The sequence below is a fragment of the Bufo bufo genome, chromosome 9, assembly GCF_905171765.1.
Source record: "Bufo bufo chromosome 9, aBufBuf1.1, whole genome shotgun sequence".
NCBI lineage: Eukaryota > Metazoa > Chordata > Amphibia > Anura > Bufonidae > Bufo > Bufo bufo.
Window position 1 is genome coordinate 126,601,307 of NC_053397.1, and position 25,865 is coordinate 126,627,171.

The window sequence follows — 25,865 nt, forward strand, 5'->3', positions numbered from 1 at the left end:
AGTAGAGAGGGAATGACAGTTTAAAAAGGTTTCTAGATGGACTTTTAACTTTAATTATTTCAATAAGAAGAAAATATCACATTGATATTCAAATATCATACAGCGAACTACCTAATTTCGTTGTGGAAACGTGTTTCAATATTTGATTACCATTATAGTGACATAATACTTTCGATGCGCCGACATTATGTGTCTCTAAGGGCTAAATTTTGTCATAAAACTAGTAAAGTACCATTATGACCGCAATAGCGGTTATTACAATAAATGTTCACATCTGACAACGATTATTCTTGGGGACCAGAATATTTTTGGAGATTATCAACCTAAACCAAAAAAACCCTTGGAGACGCAGTGGAGACGCATAGTACTAATGGGCGATACCAATGCGTTTTTACAAAATACATTGACAATAGAAATATCAAAAAATAGCAATAAGCCTGAGCCAGGAGAGACTGGACATTGATAATGTAGCCATATCACCGTGGAAAATAGATGCTCCTGTATTTATACACTCTATATATATATATATATTTATTACTTGTCTTAATATTTATATTTTCACAATTATATGGATATCGTATATTCCAATGTATCTGGAATGCATTTACATTACGGCATATTCAATAATCAGTTATGTGGGCTGACTCTTTATACAACGAGGTCGAGATAAATTATAATAGGAATACCACTATAAATTTATGTTTAAGGCTAGATAATGAATGTATGGATCCCAAGTCTAAAAAATCCTGGATTCCGAACCAGTCCTTGTAACACACCTGACCCACTATTTAAGAGGAACACAAGCAGGGGGAAACTAACCACTGAGGAAGGGGTCATTTCTTCAAATCCCCGAAACGCGTCTGGTACTATCCCCCCAACGACTGGAGAGCCCATGCAAGACCGAGGAAGCCTGGACATACTGTTTTCTAACTAGCGAGGTGCCGAAGTGAGTCATTGCTATTACACGGGAGGAGACCATACCTCGTGGAGCAAACCAATCTCACTGGCGCCAAAATTCAAAGTTTTGAATCAGCTCTTGAGACCGGAGGCAGACCGAAGACAGGTCGAATATACCGAGTCGAGAGCCCATGATCCAGCACTGAAAGACCCTCGGGTAAGCTCTTGTCTATCTCCAGCAAGCGATCGCTTTTCATATTAAATACAGCGGGACGCCGCTGTGCATATGAACAGCCTGACTACTATACTGTTATACATCCAGGCTGCATATGCTTGAGACTTTGGGGACTTTGGTTCTAATAATATAGTGGTGATAGAGGACTGTCTGCGGTCAAGGACAAATCTATATTACCGCATGAATCCCACATGGAATATCGCATGAAGTACAACCAGTGGATTGATTATATATTTATTGAATATTTGAACTGATTATTCTTAATCAATATCGGGATCCATACTTACTGAAAGGTTTTATAAATACATTGTCGATTGAATATATTTTATGTAATTGTTATCCATATTGATTTATTATTTTATTTCCCATCCTATTGTCGGTAACATTTTATCTGCTGTTTTATATTCAGTTTTATATTTGCTGCTATTATATTATTATATTGCTATTATTTTATTTTGTTAATAAAGATCCCTATACTTTTAGAGTGTGCCCCACTTCCATTACTCATTTACAATTTCACTATTTTCAGACTGGGTGTTGTCTGATTAGTGGGTGCACCTCTTGGTGGTTCTCCACCTCATTTTTAGTGCGACATTACACATTCGTTCACCAATACATTACATGCCCATGTTCTCTGCTGCAATGTCCAGGGCACGTTTTGAGGTCATCATGTGTTTTATGCATTTCGCTGACAATAAAACCTGTCATCTAAGAGGCCACCCTGCTTATGACCTGCTCCACAAAATTCGGCCCCTCATAGACCATTTGTCATCCAGATTTGCACATGCGTATACCCCCAATCAGAACATCTGCATAGACGAGTCCCTAGTACATTTTACCGGGCGCCTTGGCATCAAACAGTACATCCCCAGCAAGCGCGCCCGGTATGCGGTCAAACTGTATAAGCTCTGTGAAAGGGCCACAGGCTATACATATCGTTTTAGGGTCTATGAGGGAAAAGACTCAAAACTGGAGCCGGTCGGATGTCCTGACTACCTGGGGAGCAGTGGCAAGATTGTCTGGGACTTGGTGTCACCCTTACTCCACAAGGGGTACCACTTATACGTGGACAATTTTTACTCAAGCGTTGCTCTATCTCGGCACTTACATCTAGTCGGAATTCAATGCTGTGGCACCGCGCGACCTAGTCGCCGGGGCTTCCCCCAACGGCTCGTTAGTACCTGACTTGCACAGGGGGGAGAGGGCTGCCTTGTGTGACCAAGAACTGCTCGCGGTGAACTGGAGGGACAAGAGGGACGTTTACCTTCTGTCCACCATTTACGCAGACACGACTGTCCAAATTGAAAGGGCATCTGGAGTCATTGTGAAACCCCTCTCTGTCCACGACTATAACCTTCACATGGGAGGTGTGGACTTCAATGACCAGATGTTGGCTCCCTATTTAGTGTCCCGCCGCACCAGGCACTGGTATAAGAAGGTGTCTGTATAATTAATTCAATTGTCTCTGTATAATAGTTTTGTTCTCTACAGTAAGGCTGGGAGAACGGGATCCTTCCAAAAATTCCAAGAAGAGATCATTTCGGAACTCCTGTATCCAGGAGGGTCCGTGCCCCAAGTCCCTGATGAAGTGAGCCGGCTACATGGCAGACACTTCCCGAGTATCTATCCTGGTACCCCAACTCAGCGTTCCCCAAGAAAAAGATGTCGTGTCTGTAGCAGGGGTGGAATAAGGCGTGACACCACCTTTTTTGTCCTGACTGTCCTGACCAGCCTCCCTATGCATAGGGGAGTGTTTCCGCAAGTACCACACACAGGTACACTATAAGGCTGGGTTCACACGGGCGTGTCCGGATTAGGTCCGGATGCGTCCCGGTGTGTTGCGGTAAACCCGCGCGAGTAGGAATGCCATTGCAGTCGATGTTCAGCTTTTATCGCGCGGGTGCAATGTTTTTTGCACGCGCGTGATAAGAAACCGACTGTGGTACCCAGACCCGAACCCGGACTTCTTCACAGAAGGGATGTATTATTTTCCCTTATAACATGGTTATAAGGAAAAATAATAGCATTCTGAATACAGAATGCTTAGTAGGTGATCAATTAAGGGTTAAAAAAATATTAACTCACCTCCTCCGCGTAGTTCCCGGTCTCTTCTTTACTTCTTTAATGATGAGTTGTCGGCTAAAGGACCTTTGGTGACGTCAGATCACATGCTCCAATCACATGGTACATGTGATTAGAGCATGTGATCTGACGTCACCAAAGGTCCTTTAGCCGACAGCTCATCAGAAGAGACCGGGAACTACGCGATCAAGAGGAGAAGGTGAGTTAATTTGTTTATTTTTTTAACCCCTCCAGCGCTATTTTGCTAAGCATTCTGTATTCAGAATGCTATTATTTTCCCTTATAACCATGTTATAAGGGAAAATAATACAGTGAATAGACTGTCACCTAGCAACCATGCTGAAAATCGCACCGCATCCGCACTTGCTTGCGGATGCTTGCGATTTTCACGCAACCCCATTCACTTCTATGGGGCCTGCGTTGCGTGAAAAACGCTGAATATAGAGCATGCTGCGATTTTCACGCAACGCACAAGTGATGCGTGAAAATCATCGCTCATCTGAACAGCCCCATAGAAATGAATGGGTCCGGATTCAGTGCGGGTGCAATGCGTTCACCTACCGCATTGCACCCGCGCAGAAATCTCGCCCGTGTGAACGCAGCCTTAGTGTAGGGATTGCGTTACACAGGACAGGCACACAGGGGTCTTAGGGCCCTTTCACACAGAGCTGCCACAAACCTCTCCTTTCACCTGGGACAAAGTGCATAATGTACTTCGCCACATCTCTGGGCGATTTGCGCTTTGCACATTGTCCCATGGGGAAGGAGAGGTTTGTCCTCTAAAGGTAAAAAATAAATTTAAAAAAATCACAGGTAAGCAAAAAAGTTAATGTTCTGTTTCAAAAGTTCAATAAAGTTTATAAAAGTTAATGTTCTGTTCAAATGTTATATAAAGTTAATGTTAATAAATTTATTGCGTTGCGACATGTGGAATCGCCGTACTCGGGAGAAGTAGGGCAATGTGTTTTGGGGTGTCTTTTTACATATACCCATGCTGGGTGAGAGAAATATCTCTGTAAATTGACAACTTTGTATAAAAAAAATGGGAAAAGTTGTCATTTACAGAGATTTCTCTCACCCAGCATGGGTATATGTAAAAATACACTCCAAAACACATTGCCCAACTTCTCCTGAGTACGGCGATACCACATGTGTGACCACTTTTTTGCAGCCTAGGCACGCAAAGGGGTCCAAATTCCAATGAGTACTTTTAGGATTTCACAGGGCGTTTTTTGCGCATTTGGATTCCAAACTACTTCTCACGCTTTAGGGCCCCTAAAATGCCAGGGCAGTATAAATACCCCACAAGTGACCCCATTTTGGAAAGAAGACACCCCAAGGTATTTCGTGAGGGGCATGGCGAGTTCATGTAAAATTTTATTTTTTGTCTCAAGTTAGTGGAATATGAGACTTTTGTAAGAGAAAAAAAATAAAAAATAAAATCATTTTCCGCTAACATCTGCCAAAAAAAATATATTCTAGGAACTCGCCATGCCCCTCACGGAATACTATAATTAAAAAAAAAAAATGTAGAAAACATGGGTGGATCTGAAAACCTTCTGAATGCACAGTGTCTGTGTACAAAGAGAGAGAGAGAGATGCTGCCATAGCAAGCTACCATATTTTTCACTTTATAAGACACACCCGATGATGAGACGCACCCCCGGTTTAAGAGGAGGAAATAAAAAATGATATATATTTTTCATCAGACCTCATATCAGATCCTCAGTTCAGACCCCCATAAATATCAGGACATCAGATCAGACCCCCATAAATATCAGGACATCAGATCAGACCCCCATAAATATCAGGACATCAGATCAGACCCCCATAAATATCAGGACATCAGATCAGACCCCCATAAATATCAGGACATCAGATCAGGCCCCCATAAATATCAGGACATCAGATCAGGCCCCCTTAAATATCACGACATCAGATCAGGCCCCCATAAATATCAAGACATCACATCAGGCCCCCATAAATATCAGGACATCAGATCAGGCCCCCATAAATCTCAAGACATCACATCAGCCCTTTGTCAGAACCCTATCACACCTCTGATCAGCCCACAATGTCAGACTCCCATCAGATCTGATATCAGCCCACACAGTGAGACCCCCATCAGACCTCAGATCAGATTAAAATAAAAAACATCTCTTACCTGTCCTGCGCCACGGCTCCTCTCCACCTCCGGCAGAAGTCACGCACCCTGTCTTCCTGGCCTGCGCTGCTATGTCACCTGGCTGCGTGCAGCGTCGGTTCATAGTGTGCGCACTACGACCTGACGCTGTACGCGGTCAGGACAGTGCAGCGTCGGCCCCAGCAAGAAAGACCGGGGAGGGTATGTACTACAAGCTCTTGCAGCGCTTCGCTCCCAAATCCCGCCACCTAATTCATACTAGTGAGCGCTTTCATAATGGAAGCGCTCACTAGTATTCGCTTTATAAGACGCACGGCCATTTTCCCCCCACTTTTGGCGGGGGGGGGGGGTGGAGTACGTCTTATAAAGTGAAAAATACGGTATGAGAATATCTTACACTCAAGACTGACATTCCTCCTAATTCTAAATGGCAAACATTTATATTTTTGGCTCATAGCAGTTAATGGACTATTCCAGTTTTGCAATTTTCATAATTGACTAGAAACAAGATAGCACTTACTAATAGTGATTGTTTATCTGCAATACCCCGTTTGCTGTACACCAGAACGTTCATGTGACATTTTCCACTGTAACCTCACGTCAACATCTGAGGCATGTTGAGGCTTGGAATGTTCTGCCCTGTCAAGACAACATTATGCCTCAGAGGGCGGTGTTCTGCTCATTCTCATGTACCCTGCCTTGTAGATGTGATGTCAGCAATGATGCTGTGTCTTAGGGCAGTGTTGGATCTGTGACGTTTGATCCCCATGAGTCTGGCGACGGGATGTGAACACAGGTTGCAGGTCACAGATCTCAATTATGCTGGAGTAGTCAAAATGCACTCAGAAGTTCATCATCTGACTTATATAATGTCGTAAGATTGAATCCTGATTAAAAAGAAAATTCCCATATAACCAGAAATCCCCTTTTAACTATGAAATATATATAGACAAATTGCTGCTAGTAACATTGTATTGTTTTCTTGTACAGATACGGGAGGGTATATACAGCTGACCCATATCATGCCCTGGCCCCTGCTACCAGTTACGGAGTGGGAGCTGTGGTAAGTAGAACATTTTAATGCATCTAATCAGAAAAATCCTACTAGAATACTATTTAATGACAGTTATCTTGCTCCTAGTAAGCTAGCTTTTTGGATGCAGTGGGCTGGGGAGCCTGTGTATGTAGGTTAAGCTATTTAAAGACATACTTAACATTTTAAGGTCTCGCACTTGGTATGATGGCTCCAGAAAAATATTGCTGCAGAATGACATTGGCCCATAAACAATCTGCTGAATGTTCGTTATTCCTACAGAAACTAATGTGTGTGCGGAGCTCCTGACTCCCGGGATAAAAAAAAAGCCACTGCCAGAAGTGTCTAGCAGTTGTTTTCTCCTCTCTCCCTATAAAATACACACATGCATTGGACTAAGCGGAACATGTATGGGGAAGCTAGGAGGGAGTTGGGAGAGATGGCTTTCGGAATGTGTATGACCATAGCTATTGAATTTGTATGGACAGCTTAAAGGGAACCTGTCACCAGTTTTATGGTGTCCTAACTAAGGGCAACATAAATAAGTGACTGATTCTCTTAGCAAAATGCTGGGTCACTTTCTTTAATTGACCCAGTCAATCTGCCAACATCTTGTATTGAAAAGCTCCAGCTGATAATGATGAGTTATGAATATTTATGAGCTCCTGACTATCCCCGCCTACCTGCTGCTGATTGACTATTTTTTTCATATGAATCAGCAGCAGGTGGGCAGGGGAATGGCTATATCTCTGAATTAAAAAAAACGCTGGACTCGCTGGACTCAAATCAGCTCATTAGTATGCGGCATGTGGCATCTTTGTGTGTATATTATGAGGTAACCATCTGTCACACCAGTAAGTGAATACATCTAAGGCACTTTTTAGTAGTTAATGATTGTATATAATTAGTTAGATTATAATCAAATATCCACATGACATGTTCCCCTTAAAGCCACTAGTTGGCTCCATTGCACTTTATTGGAGATAATCCACTTGTCAATTTGTGTGCAAATCCATGGCAGAAATCCAGAGATTCTGTTATTCTATTATTCAGTCACCTAAACGCTGTTCGGAATACTTAGATATGTTGTGCATTTAGTTAAGTGCACCTAAACGTATAACTTTATTAAAACCTATTGGAAATGTGCAGAAAATATTTCTAATGCATTTTTTTTCCCAGTGAAATAGGCACCTGGGATTCAGGCCTATTGCACGTTGCAATCCTTACTCCTAATACACTGCTGTGTTTTTGGAGTACAGATTCCCCTGTGGCTGCACTAAGTGCTGTACAGACTGGAGTATTGCTGCTCTGCCTGTACCAGTGCTGCTCTTCCTCAAGCCTGGCTGACTTCCTGGTGAAATGGCAGGGGCGTACATAGAAATCATTGGGCCCCATGCGTACATAGAAATCATTGGGCCCCATAGCAAGAATCTGAATTGGGCCCCCTAATTCCACCCACTACCCATCCCCAGCCCATCCCACCACCAGCCCTTTTGTGTGTTTTATATATTTTTTTCGTTAAGGCGTTCACCGTACAGGTTCTTTTTTTTTTTTAATAGTGCAGACATTTTCGGCTGCGGCAATACCTAATATGATTTTTTTTTTTTTTTTATTGTTTATATAATTTTATATGTAAAATTGGGGTGATTTAAACGTTTAATATATCAGTGTTTTTTTTATTTTATTCTCACTTTTTTTTTTTTACAATTAATCTATAATTTTTTTTACTATTAATTGATCGTGGGACCTGAGGGGTTAAATTACTAGGGGCGGTGCACTGTCCTGAGTCCTCTGAATAATAATGAGCCTTATAGAATAGTGTTCCCCAACCCTGCAGAAACTCTGCTTTCTGCTGCCCCCCCCACTAACCATCCCCCCATGACAGTCTTCTAAATTAGCAATTCAACTACAGAGTTCATTGGGTGAGGGGGGGATGGAGCACACTGTCCTCCTGAGTCCTCTATATAATAACCCTTATAGAACAGTGCTCCCCCCCCCCCAACCCTGCAGGAACTCTTGTTGCTGCTGCTGCTGCCCTTTTCCCACAATACCCATCCCCCACCACACCCAAAGAACTTTTTTAAACGTGGAGTCTGTCACTCACTGCTGTGAGTGTACAACTTACTTTGTCCTTGGTGGCAGATTGGCAGTGGCACACAACAGGCCAGGGGCAGCCAGCGATGCTGGGGGCTGGTTGGAGTTGGGACTTGGGTCTCATTGGAACTGGTGGCAGTGTCAGCTGCAGCGCGTGACATGAACACGGTAAGCACAAGACTGCCGTCCTGCCCATCCACCCACCTGCACAGTTCTGCTCTGATCTGCTGCTGTCTTCTGAGCCTGCGACTCGTACACTGGCCAATCAGTGGAGCTTTGCACCACTAAATGCTGATTGGCCAGTGCAGTGCGAGTGCCCAGCAAACAGAGGAGAATGAGCAGCATTGCGGTAGGTCACTAGCTGGGTCGGGGAGGGGGGGGGGGGGCTGAGCAGAGGGAAAGCAGGTCATAGAAACATAGAATGTGTTGGCAGATAAGAACCATTTGGCCCATCTAGTCTGCCCAATATATCTGAATCCTATTAATAGTCCCTGGCCCTATCTTATATGAAGGATAGCCTTATGCCTATCCCATGCATGCTTAAACTCCTTCACTGTATTTGCAGCTACCACTTCTGCAGGAAGGCTATTCCATGCATCCACTACTCTCTCAGTAAAGTAATACTTCCTTATATTACTTTTAAACCTATGCCCCTCTAATTTAAAACTGTGTCCTCTTGTGGTAGTTTTTCTTCTTTTAAATATGCTCTCCTCCTTTACCGAGTTGATTCCCTTTATGTATTTAAAAGTTTCTATCATATCCCCTCTGTCTCTTCTTTCTTCCAAGCTATACATATTAAGGTCCTTTAACCTTTCCTGGTAAGTTTTATCCTGCAATCCATGTACTAGTTTAGTAGCTCTTCTCTGAACTCTCTCTAGAGTATCTATATCCTTCTGGAGATATGGCCTCCAGTACTGCGCACAATACTCCAAGTGAGGTCTCACCAGTGTTCTGTACAGCGGCATAAGCACTTCACTCTTTCTACTGCTTATACCTCTCCCTATACATCCAAGCATTCTGCTGGCATTTCGTGCTGCCCTATTACATTGTCTTCTAGGGATGTCCCGATACCAGTATCGGTATCGGGACCGATACCGGGCATTTGCACGAGTACATGTACTCGTGCAAATGTCCCCGATACCACTGCCGATACCTGTGCGCCGCTTCTATGTGTCCGTCCGCGGCCCCTGCATCTCCCACAGCTAACAGCTTCACAGGCAGCTGCAGGCAGTGTAATTGGAGCCTAGAGTGGAAGCTAGGCCCGCCCCTCCCCGCCCTCCAACCAATCAGAGGCAACCAGCACTGACTCACAGCACAGGGAGCGTAGTGCAGGGACTCAGAGAATCGTCTGACAGTTTATTAGTTAAAAGAATCCATGAGTCACAGACCGTGTCATCGAGTCCCTGCCAGACGTCCTGCTCTGCGACTCCCTGTAAGTCCGTCCGGGGGGAAGGGGGGGCATTATTAGCATAGCATGTAGTGGTGCTGTGTGTGTACAGGGTGCATGTAGCAGAGCAGGAAGTCTGGGGTGACAGTCTCTGACTCATTCGATTCGTTTTAACTAATAAACTCTCAGACGATTCTCTGAGTCCCTGCAATAACTATAATTACATCACAGTCTGCTCCACTGCATTCACTGCAGCAGAGCTGTGTTTGCCAGGAGCGAGTCCCTCTAAAAGTGATAGTGTCTGTCTTCTATGGCCCTGGTCCTTCCCTTCCTGCCTGCAAGCTGCACATTGATCTCTAAAAGCAGGCATTAGGGCAAGAAGAAATATACATTACTGTATGATGGCCACAAGACTATTATACTGAGGAGGGGGGGCTTCAAAAATTGTTGTCCTGACTCCTTACAGTAACGTCTCCTTGTGGCTGCCCCCCATACAGTATAACGTCTCCTTGTGGCTGCCCCCATACAGTATAACGTCTCCTTGTGGCTGCCCCCATACAGTATAACGTCTCCTTGTGGCTGCCCCCCCATACAATGTAACGTCTCCTTGTGGCTGCCCCCATACAGTATAACGTCTCCTTGTGGCTGCCCCATACAGTATAACGTCTCCTTGTGGCTGCCCCCATACAGTATAACGTCTCCTTGTGGCTGCCCCCATACAGTATAACGTCTCCTTGTGGCTGCCCCCCCATACAATGTAACGTCTCCTTGTGGCTGCCCCCATACAGTGTAAAGTCTCCTTGTGGCTGCCCCCATACAGTGTAACGTCTCCTTGTGGCTGCCCCCATACAGTGTAACGTCTCCTTGTGGCTGCCCCCCATACAGTATAAAGTCTCCTTGTGGCTGCCCCCATACAGTGTAACGTCTCCTTGTGGCTGCCCCCATACAGTATAACGTCTCCTTGTGGCTGCCCCCCATTCAGTGTAACGTCTCCTTGTGGCTGCCCCCTATACAGTGTAACGTCTCCTTGTGGCTGCCCCCATACAGTGTAACGTCTCCTTGTGGCTGCCCCCATACAGTGTAACGTCTCCTTGTGGCTGCCCCCATACAGTGTAACGTCTCCTTGTGGCTGCCCCCATACAGTGTAACGTCTCCTTGTGGCTGCCCCCATACAGTGTAACGTCTCCTTGTGGCTGCCCCCATACAGTGTAACGTCTCCTTGTGGCTGCCCCCATACAGTGTAACGTCTCCTTGTGGCTGCCCCCATACAGTGTAACGTCTCCTTGTGGCTGCCCCATACAGTGTAACGTCTCCTTGTGGCTGCCCCATACAGTGTAACGTCTCCTTGTGGCTGCCCCATACAGTAGAACGTCTCCTTGGAATGTTATAGTTCTGTTTTTGGGCCTTTTGGTTGGTCAGTGGTCAGAAAATACATGTGTGTATTTTATTGTTAAAATTAGTATCGGTAATTGGTATCGGTGAGTACTTAAATAAAAGTATCGGTACTCGTACTCGGTCTTAAAAAAATGGTATCGGGACATCCCTATTGTCTTCCCACCTTTAAGTCTTCTGAAATAATTACTCCTAAATCCCTTTCCTCAGATACTGAGGTCAGGACTGTGTCAAATATTCTATATTCTGCCCTTGGGTTTTTACGCCCCAGGTGCATTATCTTGCACTTATCCACATTAAATTTCAGTTGCCAGAGTTCTGACCATTCTTCTAGTTTTCCTAAATCCTTTTCCATTTGGCGTTTCCCTCCAGGAACATCAACCCTGTTACATATCTTTGTGTCATCAGCAAAAAGACAAACCTTACCATCGAGGCCTTTTGCAATATCACTTATGAAGATATTAAACAAAATTGGTCCCAGTACAGATCCCTGTGGAACCCCACTGGTAACATGACCTTGTTTTGAATGTTCTCCATTGACTACAACCCTCTGCTGTCTGTCACTCAGCCACTGCCTAATCCACTCAACAATATGGGAGTCCATGCTCAATGACTGCAGTTTATTGATAAGTCTTCTATGTGGGACAGTGTCAAAAGCCTTACTAAAATCTAGATATGCGATGTCTACTGCACCTCCACCGTCTATTATTTTAGTCACCCAGTCAAAAAAATTTATAAGGTCCCGCCCAAGCTTCAGATAGGGACTCTGGACGGAAGACTGTGGCAATGATGAATACAAAACTACAGACATAGGGGCGGAGCCGTCCATGCACTCCGGGCCCCCCCTTGCCACGGGCCCCATAGCAGCTGCGTGGGCTGCCTATATTGGCGGTACGCCACTGTGAAATGGATAACATTTAGGTCTTCTAACATAGCTGGCACAGGCAGAAGAGCGATTTGCAATGCAAGCTTCTGCCTTGCGCTTGCTCCCTTCAGCTCTGGTAAAAGTCTGTATGCAAACTTTTAGAACTTCATGTGCCTATTTCACCAGGAAAAGTTAATCAAGGAAGTATGTGAGAAATCATTTCTGCACATTTCCAATAGGTTTTAATAAAGTTTTAAGTTTAGGTACACATTAAACATTCTTTTACTGTTATATTTAAAAGGAAAATAGAATGTCAGATGAAATTTAAAGGAGTAAGGTGAAATGCCCATTAAATGTTACCTGTCTGATGTGCAATGCTGCCTTTTAAAAAGATTAGCAGATCAAGATGATGTATACCTGTGTCCGAAAGGAATTAAAGGGGCTTCCTGGTATTAACTGACCTAAGCAAAGCTGCGAGAAAGTCACCGAGCTAGTGTAAACACCAGTGCTTTCTCAAACTGATTGGCAGGGTCTCAGGCATCGGACCCCTACTGATCAGTTGAAAAGTATTTTATAACAAAAGTCTGTTACACAGGCCTGGCACATGGCAAATGTCATGAAAATATTTAAAAAAAGGATCAAATGTGAGCCTGAAAAACTACAGGCCTGTGCATTTATCCTCTATTGAAAGTAAAGTGTCTGAAGGTTTTCGAAGAGATGCCATTTTTGTGTGTTTTAATGAAGTTACTCCATATCTGAATGGATTTATGGGGGATTTGGTCCTGTAAAATGAATCTGATTACTTCCTTGAGGAGTTGCATTCTAGGCTGGACGAAGGATGTAATGTACCATAGTTTTCAGACTTGGGACACAACCGACCATAAGGATTTAGAGGAGGAAAATAAGAAAAAAAAAATGTCATCAGACCTAAGATCAGACCCCCATCAGATCAGACATAAAAAAAAAAAAAAAAATGAACTTTCCTCTCCTGCTCCAGACAGCACCACCACTTGGGAGATTCAGCGTGCTATTCCTGAGCTCACTGCTCCCTGGTCTTCTGCCAGCTCCGCACTGCACTGTGACCTGACATCGAACAGCATCAGGTCATAGTGCCCTACATCCTGATGCTGTACACTGTCAGGACACAGTGCAGCATGAAGCTCAGAGAAGACCAGGGAGTGGTGAATACAGCCAGCACCAGGAGCACTATATTCACTGCTCCCCGATCCTATTCTGTACTAATGAGCGCTATTATTAGGACTACTTAGAATGGTGGAAAATGTGTCTGTGCGGTAAGTAACTCAGTGATAGAAAACAGAGGTTTGTTATGATCAGTACTTGCTTAGATTGGGTCACTAATTACTAATGAGGAGTCACAAGGGTCCATATCGGGCACTATTCTCTATTATAATTATTAATGCCCTAGTAGAGGGATTTCACAGTAAATTATCAATTTCCATTTTCAATTTCCCTTTTCCTGTCAAGCCATCATTCCCTTTCAAGTGCAGATAACTTCTCTAAACAGAAAAGCGCCAAAATCAAACATTCATAAATGTGTTAAAATCCACAACATTTTACAGTACCAGCAAAGTTGATGAGATTTAAAGAGGACGTGTCACCACAAAATGCAGTGCAATCTGAGTGCACCATGTTGTAGAGCAGGAGATGTTGAGCAGATTGATTATATAGTTTTATGGGAAAAGATTCAGTAAAACCTGTATTTTATACATTTATATCTCTGCTTTTTCTCACAGATATTGGTACAGGGAGGAGGTGTTATCAGTGACTGACGGCTACCTCTATTCACACTTGTACACACAATGCTATAAGTCACTGATAACGCCTCCTTCCTTTACCAGTGCTGTTCACAGGGAGTGTAAAAGGCAAATATATAAAAGTATAATACAGGTTTTCTGAATCCTTTTGCATAAAACCATATATTAATCTGCTCAGTAGAGATGAGCGAATTTCTGGTTCTGAAATTTGTTCACTCTTCGTTTATTGGTATATGCTGAATGGCGTTATGCATTCAGAGTCCCCTGCATAACGGAAACGGGACTGATCCATTTTGCAGCCCATAGACTTCTATTATGAAATTTTGAATTGCGTAACTTCCATTATGAATTGTGGTAACGGAATCCATAACGCAATTTACCTTTTTACCAGTAAACTAAGCATGAACGAATTTCAAAATATGAAGTTCGCTCATCTCTACTGCTCAGCTCTTCCTGATCTATAGCATGGTGCTTTCAGATTGATTTTCATTTTGTGAAAGATCCTCTTTAAATTTCATCCATATTCTGTGTAAAAAAAATCTGCTGCTGAAATTGACCTGTGGTGCAGGTTTTCAATTGGCAACATGTCTAATTGTGCTTAAGAATTACAAGATGGATCTCACCTTTTGCAAAATCTGCAACAGCTCAAGATTGGACAACCTCTGAGTTTCTGGGCACAGACCAAGGGAAAAAAATTTATGTGAATAGCTACCACTTGTTTCCTTGCACACACAGCCAAAAATTATGGTTGTTGCACTCCCACTTATCTGCTGTTTGCAGCCGATACTGGATGAAGCCTTCTACTTCCAGCTCTGTGCACCGTTAAGCGTTGGTGGCTGCCACAAACGGCTGATAAGTACATTTTTAAAAGGATTCTCCTCTTTTGCTATATTGATGATCAATCTTCAGGTTAAGTAATCAATATGAGATTGTCCGGTTTGAAAAAGCGTAGAATCCCTTTAAATATAAAATAAAAAGAATTGAAAATTATCCCCTTTTTGCCAGTTTTACAATTTTTTTTATAAATAAACATAACTAGTAGTGCCGCATCCAAAAATCGAAAGTATTTAACATGTACTGTGAACATCATAATGGGGAAAAAATTTAAATCAGTTTTTACTTTGCTTCACCTCCCCCAAAAAATTAAATAAGTGATTAAAGTCACACCAAGCGCAAAAATTGCATCAATAAAAACTATAGATCAGCCTGCAAAAAAAGAACACTTATGCCCATAGACGATATGGTGATGCAAATATTAAAAAAATATATTTTTTTTAAATTAAACCATGAATACATAAATTTGGTATAAAGATAACATGTCATGTTTACCACAAAGTGAATGCCATAAAAAAACGAAACCCATAAAACAATGGAATAATTGAATTTGTTTTTACAATACCACCCCATTTACATTTTTTTCTAGCTTTGTGAATGATAATATAAAAATATTATGGCTCTTGGAAAGCAGGAAGCAAAAACGATAAGGCGTGGGCTACACTGCATCTTTTTGTAGAGCGACTGATTAATTTAACTATTGAATGACAGCTGCAGGCCACAAAATGATATTCAACTGAATGCATTCACTTGGACTGCAGCTGTAGTTAAAGTTAAAATCAATCAGATGCACATTCATAAAAAAATAAAATAAAATCTGAATTCCTGACATTTAGTCCTAGTATTCAATTCCTCTTAGGGTAACCCTGCTGTTCTGTTCATATTAGCTTATACACTAGTACTGTTCGGGTCAATATGACCCAACCTATTAGAGTCTGTTAATTTTGACATTAAGCTACTCTAAGTGTATTATTTGAATACTAGCTGCATTATTTAAAGAATATGTACAACTTTGGAGGCAATTTTTGTTTGATTGCAATTTACTCATTTTTGGCTAAAAATCATATTTTCAATTGGCCTTTATTAAAAGTATTGAGCCATTCTGTCACAAAGGGTTAACTGACTAGTACTCTCACTTTCACTTTGTGCTGGTTATCTAATAACCCTTATCTCTAAACTACTAAGAGGTCATAAACACTTATTTAAGCCACATTCTTGTCGGTAAGATAAGGAATTAGCTTTGATGAATGTTTATAAAGTATCAAAGCAGAGGCGAGGAGTCCGTCTGTTCCCCAGATGACTGAAAATACAAAAAATCCACAGGCTGCTACTACAGCATCTCAGCTCTGTACAGAGAAAAGGTTTCAGGGGATCATTCTGCTTGCCGCAAAACAAGCTGGCTTCAGGCGGATGTTGTGCAAATCTTCTTTATTATGGGTTCAATCAGCTAAATAACGCGTTTAGGGGATACCAAGGTCCCCTTTATACAACAGTATTAACCTCTTAAGGACACATGACGTACCGGTACGTCATGATGTCCTGGTACTTAAGGACACATGACGTACCGGTACGTCATGAATGGTTCCGATCACTGCCGCTCGGCCGGCGGTGATCGGAACCCGGTGCCTGCTCAAATCATCGAGCAGGCACCTGGGGCAAATGCGTCGGGGGGTCCTGTGACCCCCCCATGTCGGCGATCGCAGAAAACCGCAGGTCAATTCAGACCTGCGGTTTTCTGCGTTTCCGGGATATTCGGGTCTCTGAAGACCCGATAACCCGGAACAGGATGGTGATGGTGGTGTGATTTCACTCCACCAATCACCATCCAGCGATCCTGAGTGGTGATGGTGACATCACCACTCAGGATCGCTCTCTGATTGGTCTGTGGGCGGTCCGGCGGCAAATTCAAAAGAGGCAGGCGCTCCTCTCCTCCTCCTTTTGTGTTCCGGAGCCGGAGGAGAGAGGAGCTGCCTGCACGTGTCTCTGCCAGCACCCCAGGACCCGATCTGTGCCCCCAGGACCCGATCTGTGCCCCAGCACCCCCCATCAGGTACATAGGGACAGCACAGGGAAAGTTTGGTTTAGGCAGGGAAAAAAAAAGGGAAAGTTAGTTTGTGAACTTTTATTGCATCACCCTAGTTAGGGTGTCTGGGGTCCACAGCACAGCTGTGTGACCCTAGACCCCCCAGGGGTGCTGCCACTTCCCCCCCCCACTCCCTGCCCCCCCCCCCACCTTTTTTGGGGTGCATTTTTTTCATTTTTTTTTTCTTTTTTGGTGTACGCTGACTGTGGCCGGCACTTAGTGTCCGGCCGCTGTTAGCGCATCGCACACCTCACCGCTGATCAACTTCGGACGGTTGATCAGCGGTTTTGAATTTTTTTTTCCACATTTTTTGGCCTTTTTTTAGTTAGTTGTTTTTTTTTTTTTCTGTTAGTTTTAGGGTTAAGTCCGCGAACACCCGTGCCCCCACACACACGCACACAAAATAAAGAGTTACACACACGCACATATACACGCAGACACACACTCCCCTATGGCCCGCCGGACGTTCTCGGCCGAGGAGGCATACGCCCAGCTTGCCTCTGACTCCGAGAGTCCCAGTGAGGATGAGGATGACCCCACATTCCTGTTGTCATCCGCGTCCTCCTCATCATCTAGCGATGATGATGAGCCCCCAAGGCGGCGGAGACGCCGCCAGGCGGAGCAAGGGGACCGCCATGTTAGGGACCCTGTGGCCCAGCCTGGTACGAGCAGCTCTGGGGCTCGTACTGGTTTCCCGGCCCACCAGTTAAATCCACCGGAGCCCCCTGCCGGTGAACTTGTCTGGTGTAGCCCAGAGCGATACGAGCCTGTGATTCCTGATTTTGTAGGCCAATCAGGAATCCAGATTTCCACAGTGGGCTACACTGAATATGACTTTTTTTGTCATTTTTTCAGTGACCCACTGGTAAATCTGATGGTGGAGCAGACGAATCTGTACGCCCAACAGTTCGTCGCTCAACACCCGGGCTCCTTTTTGGCCAGGCCCGGTGGCTGGACGCCGGTCAGTGCAGCCGAAATGAGGACATTTTGGGGCCTCGTGCTGCATATGGGCCTGGTCAAGAAACCCAGTGTCAGGCTGTACTGGAGTGGGGACGTCCTATACCAGACCCCACTTTACAGTACAGCCATGACACGCTCCCGGTTTGAGGCCATCCGGAAATGTCTGCATTATTCAGATAATGCAGCATGTCCACCCCGAGGTGATCCTGCCCATGACCGTCTGTATAAGATACGGCCGGTCATCGATCACTTTGGGGCCAAATTCATGGAGGCCTATGTACCTGGAAGGGAGGTCGCAGTTGATGAGTCTCTCATTGCGTTCAAGGGGAGACTCATTTTCCGCCAGTATGTGCCCTCCAAGCGGGCGAGGTATGGCGTAAAGCTATACAAAATTTGTGAGAGTACCTCAGGGTACACTTACAAATTTCGTATATACGAGGGGCGAGATTCCCGGATTCAACCACCAGAATGTCCCCCCACTCTGGGTGTTACCGGGAAACTTGTGTGGGACCTTATGTACCCACTGCTGGATAAGGGTTACCACCTGTACGTGGATAACTTTTATACCAGTATCCCCTTGTTCCAGTCCCTTGCCGCCAGATCCACGTTCGCTTGTGGGACCGTGCGGAAAAATCAACGCGGCCTCCCTGCCCTCCCCCTCCAGGTACCTATCCCCAGGGGTGAGACCCGTGCCCTTACCACTGGAAACCTGTTGCTGGTCAGGTATAAGGACAAGAGGGATGTCCTTATGCTGTCCACAATTCATGGTAACGGCATCACCCCTGTCCCTGTGCGAGGTACCGCGGCAACGGTCCTCAAGCCCGATTGTATCGTCGCCTACAATCGGTATATGGGAGGAGTTGATCTCTCGGATCAAGTCCTCAAGCCATATAACGCCATGCGCAAAACCCGGACATGGTACAAAAAAGTTGCGGTCTACTTGGTGCAGGTTGCCATGTACAACTCTTTTGTACTATCCCGAAGCGCTGGCAGCACAGGGACATTCCTGCAGTTCTATGAGGCAGTCCTCATGGCCCTGATCTTTTCGGACCGGGAAAGAGCAGGCCGGAGTACCTCGGGAACTGTAGGTGCCCGGATCGTCCCTGGCCAACACTTTCCAGGTGTGGTCCCCCATACTGGAAAGAAGGGACGAACCCAAAAAAGGTGCAGAGTGTGTCACAGGAGGGGGATACGGAAGGACACCACTACTCAATGTGACACGTGCCCCGATCATCCGGGCCTCTGCATTATTGGTTGCTTCAGGGAGTATCACACTTCCATGGAGTACTAAATTTATATCCCAATTTAGCACTGACATCGGAAAAAAAAACTGGTTCTCAGACTTGAGACACCCAAAAAAATGAAAATAATTTATTAAAAGTAGACATGTTAGGTATTGCCGCGTCGGTAATAATCTCCTCTATAAAAATACCCCATGACCTAACCCCCCAGATTAACACGGTCAAGAAAAAAAAAAAAAAAAGGTGCAAAAAAAGATTTTTTTTTGTCACCTTACATAACAAAAAGTTTAATAGCATGCGATCATAAAGTCCTATAGCCCCCAAAATAGTGCCAATAAAACCGTCCGCTCGTCCCGCAAAAAAATGAGCCCCCACATAAGATAATCAGATAAAAAAAAAAAAAAAAAATGACACCTAGACTTTAGAGATACAAAAATTTTTTTTTTGTATCAATAAGGATAATATAGTCAAAAACCTAAATAATTGTAAAAAAAAAAGTAGACTTATTAGGTATCGCCGCGTCCGTAAGAATCTCCTCTATAAAAATATCCCATGACCTAACCCCCCAGATTAACACGGTTAAAAAAAAAAAATAAAACGGTGCCAAAAACGCAATTTTTGGCACTTTTCCATTTCAATCCGTTTTTTCCGGTAACAAAACGAGGGTTAACAACCAAACAAAAGTTAAAATGTATTACCCTGATACTGCAGTTTACAGAAATGCCACATTTGTGGTCGTAAACTGCTGTATCAGTAAAAGGGAGGCCGCAAAAGGAAAGGACCGACATGGTTTCTGGAAGGCCGATTTTGATGGCCTTTTTTATTGACACCATGTCCCTTTTGAAGACCCCCTGATGCCCCCCTAGAGTAAAAACTCCCTAAAAGTGACCCCATCTAAGAAACTACACCCCTCAAGGTATTCAAAACTGATTATACAAACTTTATTAACCCTTTAGGTGTTTCTCAACAGTTAATGGCAAATGGAGATGAAATTTCAGAATTTCAATTTTTGGTAACCTTGCCTCACAAAAATGTAATATAGAGCAACCAAAAATCATATGTACCCTAAAAATAGTCCCCCAAAAAATGCCACCTTATCCCCTAGTTTCCAAAATGGGGTCACTTTTAGGGAGTTTCTACTCCAGGGGGGCATCAGGGGGGTTGAAACAGGACACGGTGTAAATAAACCGGTCCATAAAAATCAGCCCTCCAAAAACCAAACGGCGCACCTTTCACTCTACGCCCCGCTGTGTGGCCGTACAGTAGTTTACGGCCACATATTGGGTGTTTCTGTAAACGGCAGAGTCAGGGCAATAAAGATACAGTCTTGTTTGGCTGTTAACCCCTGCTTTGTTAGTGGAAAAAATGGGTTAAAATGGAAAATTAGACAAAAAAATGAAATTCTCAAATTTCATCCCCATTTGCCAATAACTCTTGTGCAACACCTAAAGGGTTAACGACGTATGTAAAATCAGTTTTGAATACCTTGAGGGGTGTACTTTCTTAGATGGGGTCACTTTTAGGGAGTTTCTACTCCAGGGGGCATCAGGGGGTTGAAACAGGACACGGTGTAAATAAACCGGTCCATAAAAATCAGCCCTCCAAAAACCAAACGGCGCACCTTTCACTCTACGCCCCGCTGTGTGGCCGTACAGTAGTTTACGGCCACATATTGGGTGTTTCTGTAAACGGCAGAGTCAGGGAAATAAAGATACAGTCTTGTTTGGCTGTTAACCCTTGCTTTGTTAGTGGAAAAAAATGGGTTAAAATGGAAAATTAGACAAAAAAATGAAATTCTCAAATTTCATCCCCATTTGCCAATAACTCTTGTGCAACACCTAAAGGGTTAACGACGTATGTAAAATCAGTTTTGAATACCTTGAGGGGTGTACTTTCTTAGATGGGGTCACTTTTAGGGAGTTTCTACTCCAGGGGGGCATCAGGGGGGTTGAAACAGGACACGGTGTAAATAAACCGGTCCATAAAAATCAGCCCTCCAAAAACCAAACGGCGCACCTTTCACTCTACGCCCCGCTGTGTGGCCGTACAGTAGTTTACGGCCACATATTGGGTGTTTCTGTAAACGGCAGAGTCAGGGCAATAAAGATACAGTCTTGTTTGGCTGTTAACCCTTGCTTTGTTAGTGGAAAAAATGGGTTAAAATGGAAATTTAGACAAAAAAATGAAATTCTCAAATTTCATCCCCATTTGCCAATAACTCTTGTGCAACACCTAAAGGGTTAACGACGTATGTAAAATCAGTTTTGAATACCTTGAGGGGTGTAGTTTCTTAGATGGGGTCACTTTTAGGGAGTTTCTACTCTAGGGGTGCATCAGGGGGCTTCAAATGGGACATGGTGTAAATAAACCAGTCCATAAAAATCAGCCCTCCAAAAACCAAACGGCGCACCTTTCACTCTACGCCCCGCTGTGTGGCCGTACAGTAGTTTACGGCCACATATTGGGTGTTTCTGTAAACGGCAGAGTCAGGGCAATAAAGATACAGTCTTGTTTGGCTGTTAACCCTTGCTTTGTTAGTGGAAAAAATGGGTTAAAATGGAAATTTAGACAAAAAAATGAAATTCTCAAATTTCATCCCCATTTGCCAATAACTCTTGTGCAACACCTAAAGGGTTAACGACGTATGTAAAATCAGTTTTGAATACCTTGAGGGGTGTAGTTTCTTAGATGGGGTCACTTTTAGGGAGTTTCTACTCTAGGGGTGCATCAGGGGGCTTCAAATGGGACATGGTGTAAATAAACCAGTCCATAAAAATCAGCCCTCCAAAAACCAAACGGCGCATCTTTCACTCTACGCCCCGCTGTGTGGCCGTACAGTAGTTTACGGCCACATATTGGGTGTTTCTGTAAACGGCAGAGTCAGGGCAATAAAGATAGTCTTGTTTGGCTGTTAACCCTTGCTTTGTTAGTGGAAAAAATGGGTTAAAATGGAAAATTAGACAAAAAAATGAAATTCACAAATTTCATCCCCATTTGCCAATAACTCTTGTGCAACACCTAAAGGGTTAACGACGTATGTAAAATCAGTTTTGAATACCTTGAGGGGTGTACTTTCTTAGATGGGGTCATTTTTGGGTGGTTTCTATTATGTAAGCCTCGCAAAGTGACTTCTGACCTGAACTGGTCCCTAAAAATTTAGTTTTTGTAAATTTCTGAAAAATTTCAAGATTTGCTTCTAAACTTCTAAGCCTTATAACATCCCCAAAAAATAAAATATCATTCCCAAAACAATTCACACATGAAGTAGACATATGGGGAATGTAAAGTCATCACAATTTTTGGGGGTATTACTATGTATTACAGAAGTAGAGAAACTGAAACTTTGAAATTTGCTAAATTTTTCCAAATTTTTGTTAAATTAGGTATTTTTTGGTGCAAAAAAAAATAATTTTTTGACTTCATTTTACCAGTGTCATGAAGTACAATATGTGACGAAAAAACAATCTCAGAACGGCCTGGATAAGTCAAAGCGTTTTAAAGTTATCAGCACTTAAAGGGACTCTGGTCAGATTTGCAAAAAATGGCCTGGTCCTAAGGTGTAAAAAGGCTGTGTCCTTAAGGGGTTAAGGGGCTCAAATACATAAAAAGGGGGGGGACGGGACACTTGTGGGAGGTTGTCCCTGACATTTGGGAAAACCTCTATGGGGTGTTCCTAGAGTGTGAAGTTAGTTAATGCATAAAAAACTTTATTTAAAGGGAACCTGTCATCTGGATTTTGTGTATAGAGCTGAGGACATGGGCTGCTAGATGGCCACTAGCACATCCGCAATACCCAGTCCCCATAGCTCTGTGTGCTTTTATCGTGTATAGAAACCGATTTGATACATATGCAAATTAACCTGAGATGAGTCAGAGCTTGAAAATATGACTCTTCTCTGGTCACACAAGTAAGATATGACTCTTTTATGTTAATTTGCATATGTATCGCATCGTTTTTTTACACAATAAAAGCACACAGAGCTATGGGGACTGGGTATTGCAGATGTGCTAGTGGCCATCTAGCAACCCATGTCCTCAGCTCTATACCGAAAATCCCGGTGACAGGTTCCCTTTAAGAAATCTTTACATGTAGATTGACATAATGGAAGCCCATTGACACTTATAGGAGCCAGAAAAAAAAGAGGTTCTATCTGAGATGTGTGCATATATCATGTGATCGCTGGAGGAGCTGCTACTGCTGACACTACTATTGCTGCCACATCCCGCTATTACCCCTACACACATTAGACTAGGGGTGGGCAACCTGTGGCGCTCCAGCTGTTGTGAAACTACAATTCCCAGCATGCTCCATTTATTTTTGAGAGTTCTGAGAACAGCAGAGCAAGTATGCATGCTAGGAGTTGTATTTTCACAACAGCTGGATTGCCTCAGGTTGCCCACCCCTGCCTTAAACTGTACCCTTTCCTCAACTGTTCCCAAATAAAAGGGAGAATTTCTTTCAGGCTTGTTCAACTTTAGAACAAGCTACTGTTTCTTCTGACACACTAACACTTAACACTGAGCTGTTACAGTTCATTCGTAGAGCCTGAGTGCTCACAGAAGGCCTCTGTTCCTTCTAAAACAGCGATGACAAAAGACAGTGTCTGGTCCTTATTGGGTTAAGTAATCTAAAATGTAATTCATAATAAGTTATTTTAGCATACTTTAAATATGTTTAAAAAGTAAACAGTTTAGGCTACTTTCACACCAGCGTATTTGCTGGATCCGTCATGGATCAGCAAAGACGCTTACGTTCTGATACAAGTGCCTGCATCCGTTATGAACAGATCCGGTTGTATTATCTTTAAAATAGCCACGATGGATCCTTTGTGAACGCAATTGAAAGTCAATGGGGGACAGAACCGTTTTCCAATGTGTCAGAGAAAACGGATTTGTCCCCTTTGAGTTACATTGTGTGTCAGAATAGATCTGTCTTGCTCCACATCAAGACAGAAAAAAACGCTGCTTGCAGAGTTATTCTGTCCGCGATGGGGAGGCAACCAAATGGAATGGAATGCATTCTAGTGCATTTCATTTAGTTCAGTTTTGTCCCCATTGACGTTTGTTTCGGTGCAGTTTCTAATACAGTTTTTTTAGCCAAATCCAACACTTATTATCTATGCTAGCTTTCTGGTGTGTGTGTGTGTGTGTGTGTGTGTATGTATGTGTATGTATGTATATATAAACACTGTGGGGATTCGCTCTGGTAGACAGGATAAGCGGATGCAGTATAAAGGCACCAAACAGTTCAGTGTTTATTCACACTCTTCGCAAGTTCATAAACCAAAATTCACATTCAACACAGTCACTTTTTAGTTCTGCCTCAGAGTCCATGAACAGACTTTAGGCGGCCCGTTTCCCCTCACACTGGTCTCAGATCTGCAAGCCCAGCACAAGCCTCAGATCCCAATACAGAGATCCTTTCTGTTGAACCCAGCTGTCTTTTAAAGGCAGCTAGGTGTTGTCAAAACCCGGACCGACACACGAGTCCAGTCCGGTGTTTGACCCCACCTGGCTGCTAATCAGTCCCGCAGCACACACTGGGAGGAAAATACCTGCCTCCCCATACAACTCCCTTTACTGTGTCACATTCCCCCCCCCCCCCTTGTCTTCACCCCCTCAAGGTTGAACAATGCTTCTCCCTGTTTACTTCCTGAGACAGTACAGCACCGAGGCCCACTTCTGAGGCATCCATCTGCACCACGAACTCCCTCTTGAAATCGGGCGTTGCCAAAACCATTGACCCACACAGGGCCAACTTCAAAGCGGAAAAAAGCCTCTTCCGCCCGATCATCCCAGCGAACCATCACTGATTTTCGTCCCCTCGAGTTCTGTCAAAGGTGCGGCAAGAGTAGCAAAGTGGGGGATAAACCTCATGTAATAGCCCACCATTCCCAGGAATGACTTTACTTGCCTAGTGGTGACAGGTCGGGGCCAGTTGCGTATCGCCTCTATTTTGTTCAATTGGGGTTTGATGAGTCCGTGCCCAATGACATATCCTAGGTATTAAGTCTCCTATATACCTATCGCACATTTTTTTGGGGTTTGCGGTTAGTCCAGCCTTCCGAAGGGAGTGATGAAGGCAGTTTTTTCTTTGGCAGCCTCCATTAAGGACACTTGCCAGTAGCCTTTGGTGAGGTCCAAGACCGAGAAATACCTTGCCTGTCCTAACCGCTCGATTAGCTCATCCACCCAGTGCATGGGATACGCATCAAATTTAGAAATCTCATTTAATTTACGAAAATCATTACAGAGCCGTAATGTCCCGTCTGGCTTGGGTATTAGAACTATTGGGCTGGCCCACGCACTTTTAGACTTCTCTGACATCCAGCCTCATCATTAGCTGCACTTCCTCCGAGATGGCTTTTCGCCGAGCCTTGGGGACCCGGTACGGCTTTAACCGGACTTTTGCCTGGGGTTCGGTGACAATATCATGCTGGATTATAGAAGTGTGTCCAGGGAGTTCCTGAGCCTGTTTAGAGGAGAGGCTGTCAGCAATTCTTATTGTGGCAACCGCTTCCCCTGCAGCAGACAGAGGGGCCAAAACCTCTTCCCCTAGACAAACCGACCCCAGTCTGTCCTCAGCGCAGGTTTTCCTATCCTTCCAAGGTTTTAGTAGAGTAACATGGTAGACCTGCTCCGGCTTTCGCCTCACTGGCTGGTGTACCTTGTAATTTACATCTCCAATTTTCTCTATTACCTCGTAGGGCCCCTGCCACCTAGCTAAGAACTTACTGTCCACTGTCGGTACCAGAACCAAGATCCGATCAGCCGGGTTAAAGCTCCGGACTCGAGCCTGCCGGTTATAGATTCAACTCGGGGTTTGCTGAGCCACCTCCATATG

The 25,865-nt window shown here is 43.9% G+C and overlaps 1 protein-coding gene across 7 annotated transcripts in view; it reads left to right on the top strand.

Moving 5' to 3' along the window:
* Positions 1–25,865, top strand: part of RBFOX2 (RNA binding fox-1 homolog 2) — a 531,916-nt gene that overhangs the window by 444,223 nt on the left and 61,828 nt on the right. For 6 of the 7 annotated variants that reach the window (XM_040408532.1, XM_040408531.1, XM_040408536.1 and 3 more), the window contains one exon: positions 6,348–6,420. In XM_040408532.1, coding sequence (XP_040264466.1) covers positions 6,348–6,420 — 73 coding nt within the window. Of the gene's footprint in view, positions 1–6,347; positions 6,421–25,865 lie in introns of those variants that run through there. The other variant, XR_005774354.1, reaches the window with a different exon arrangement.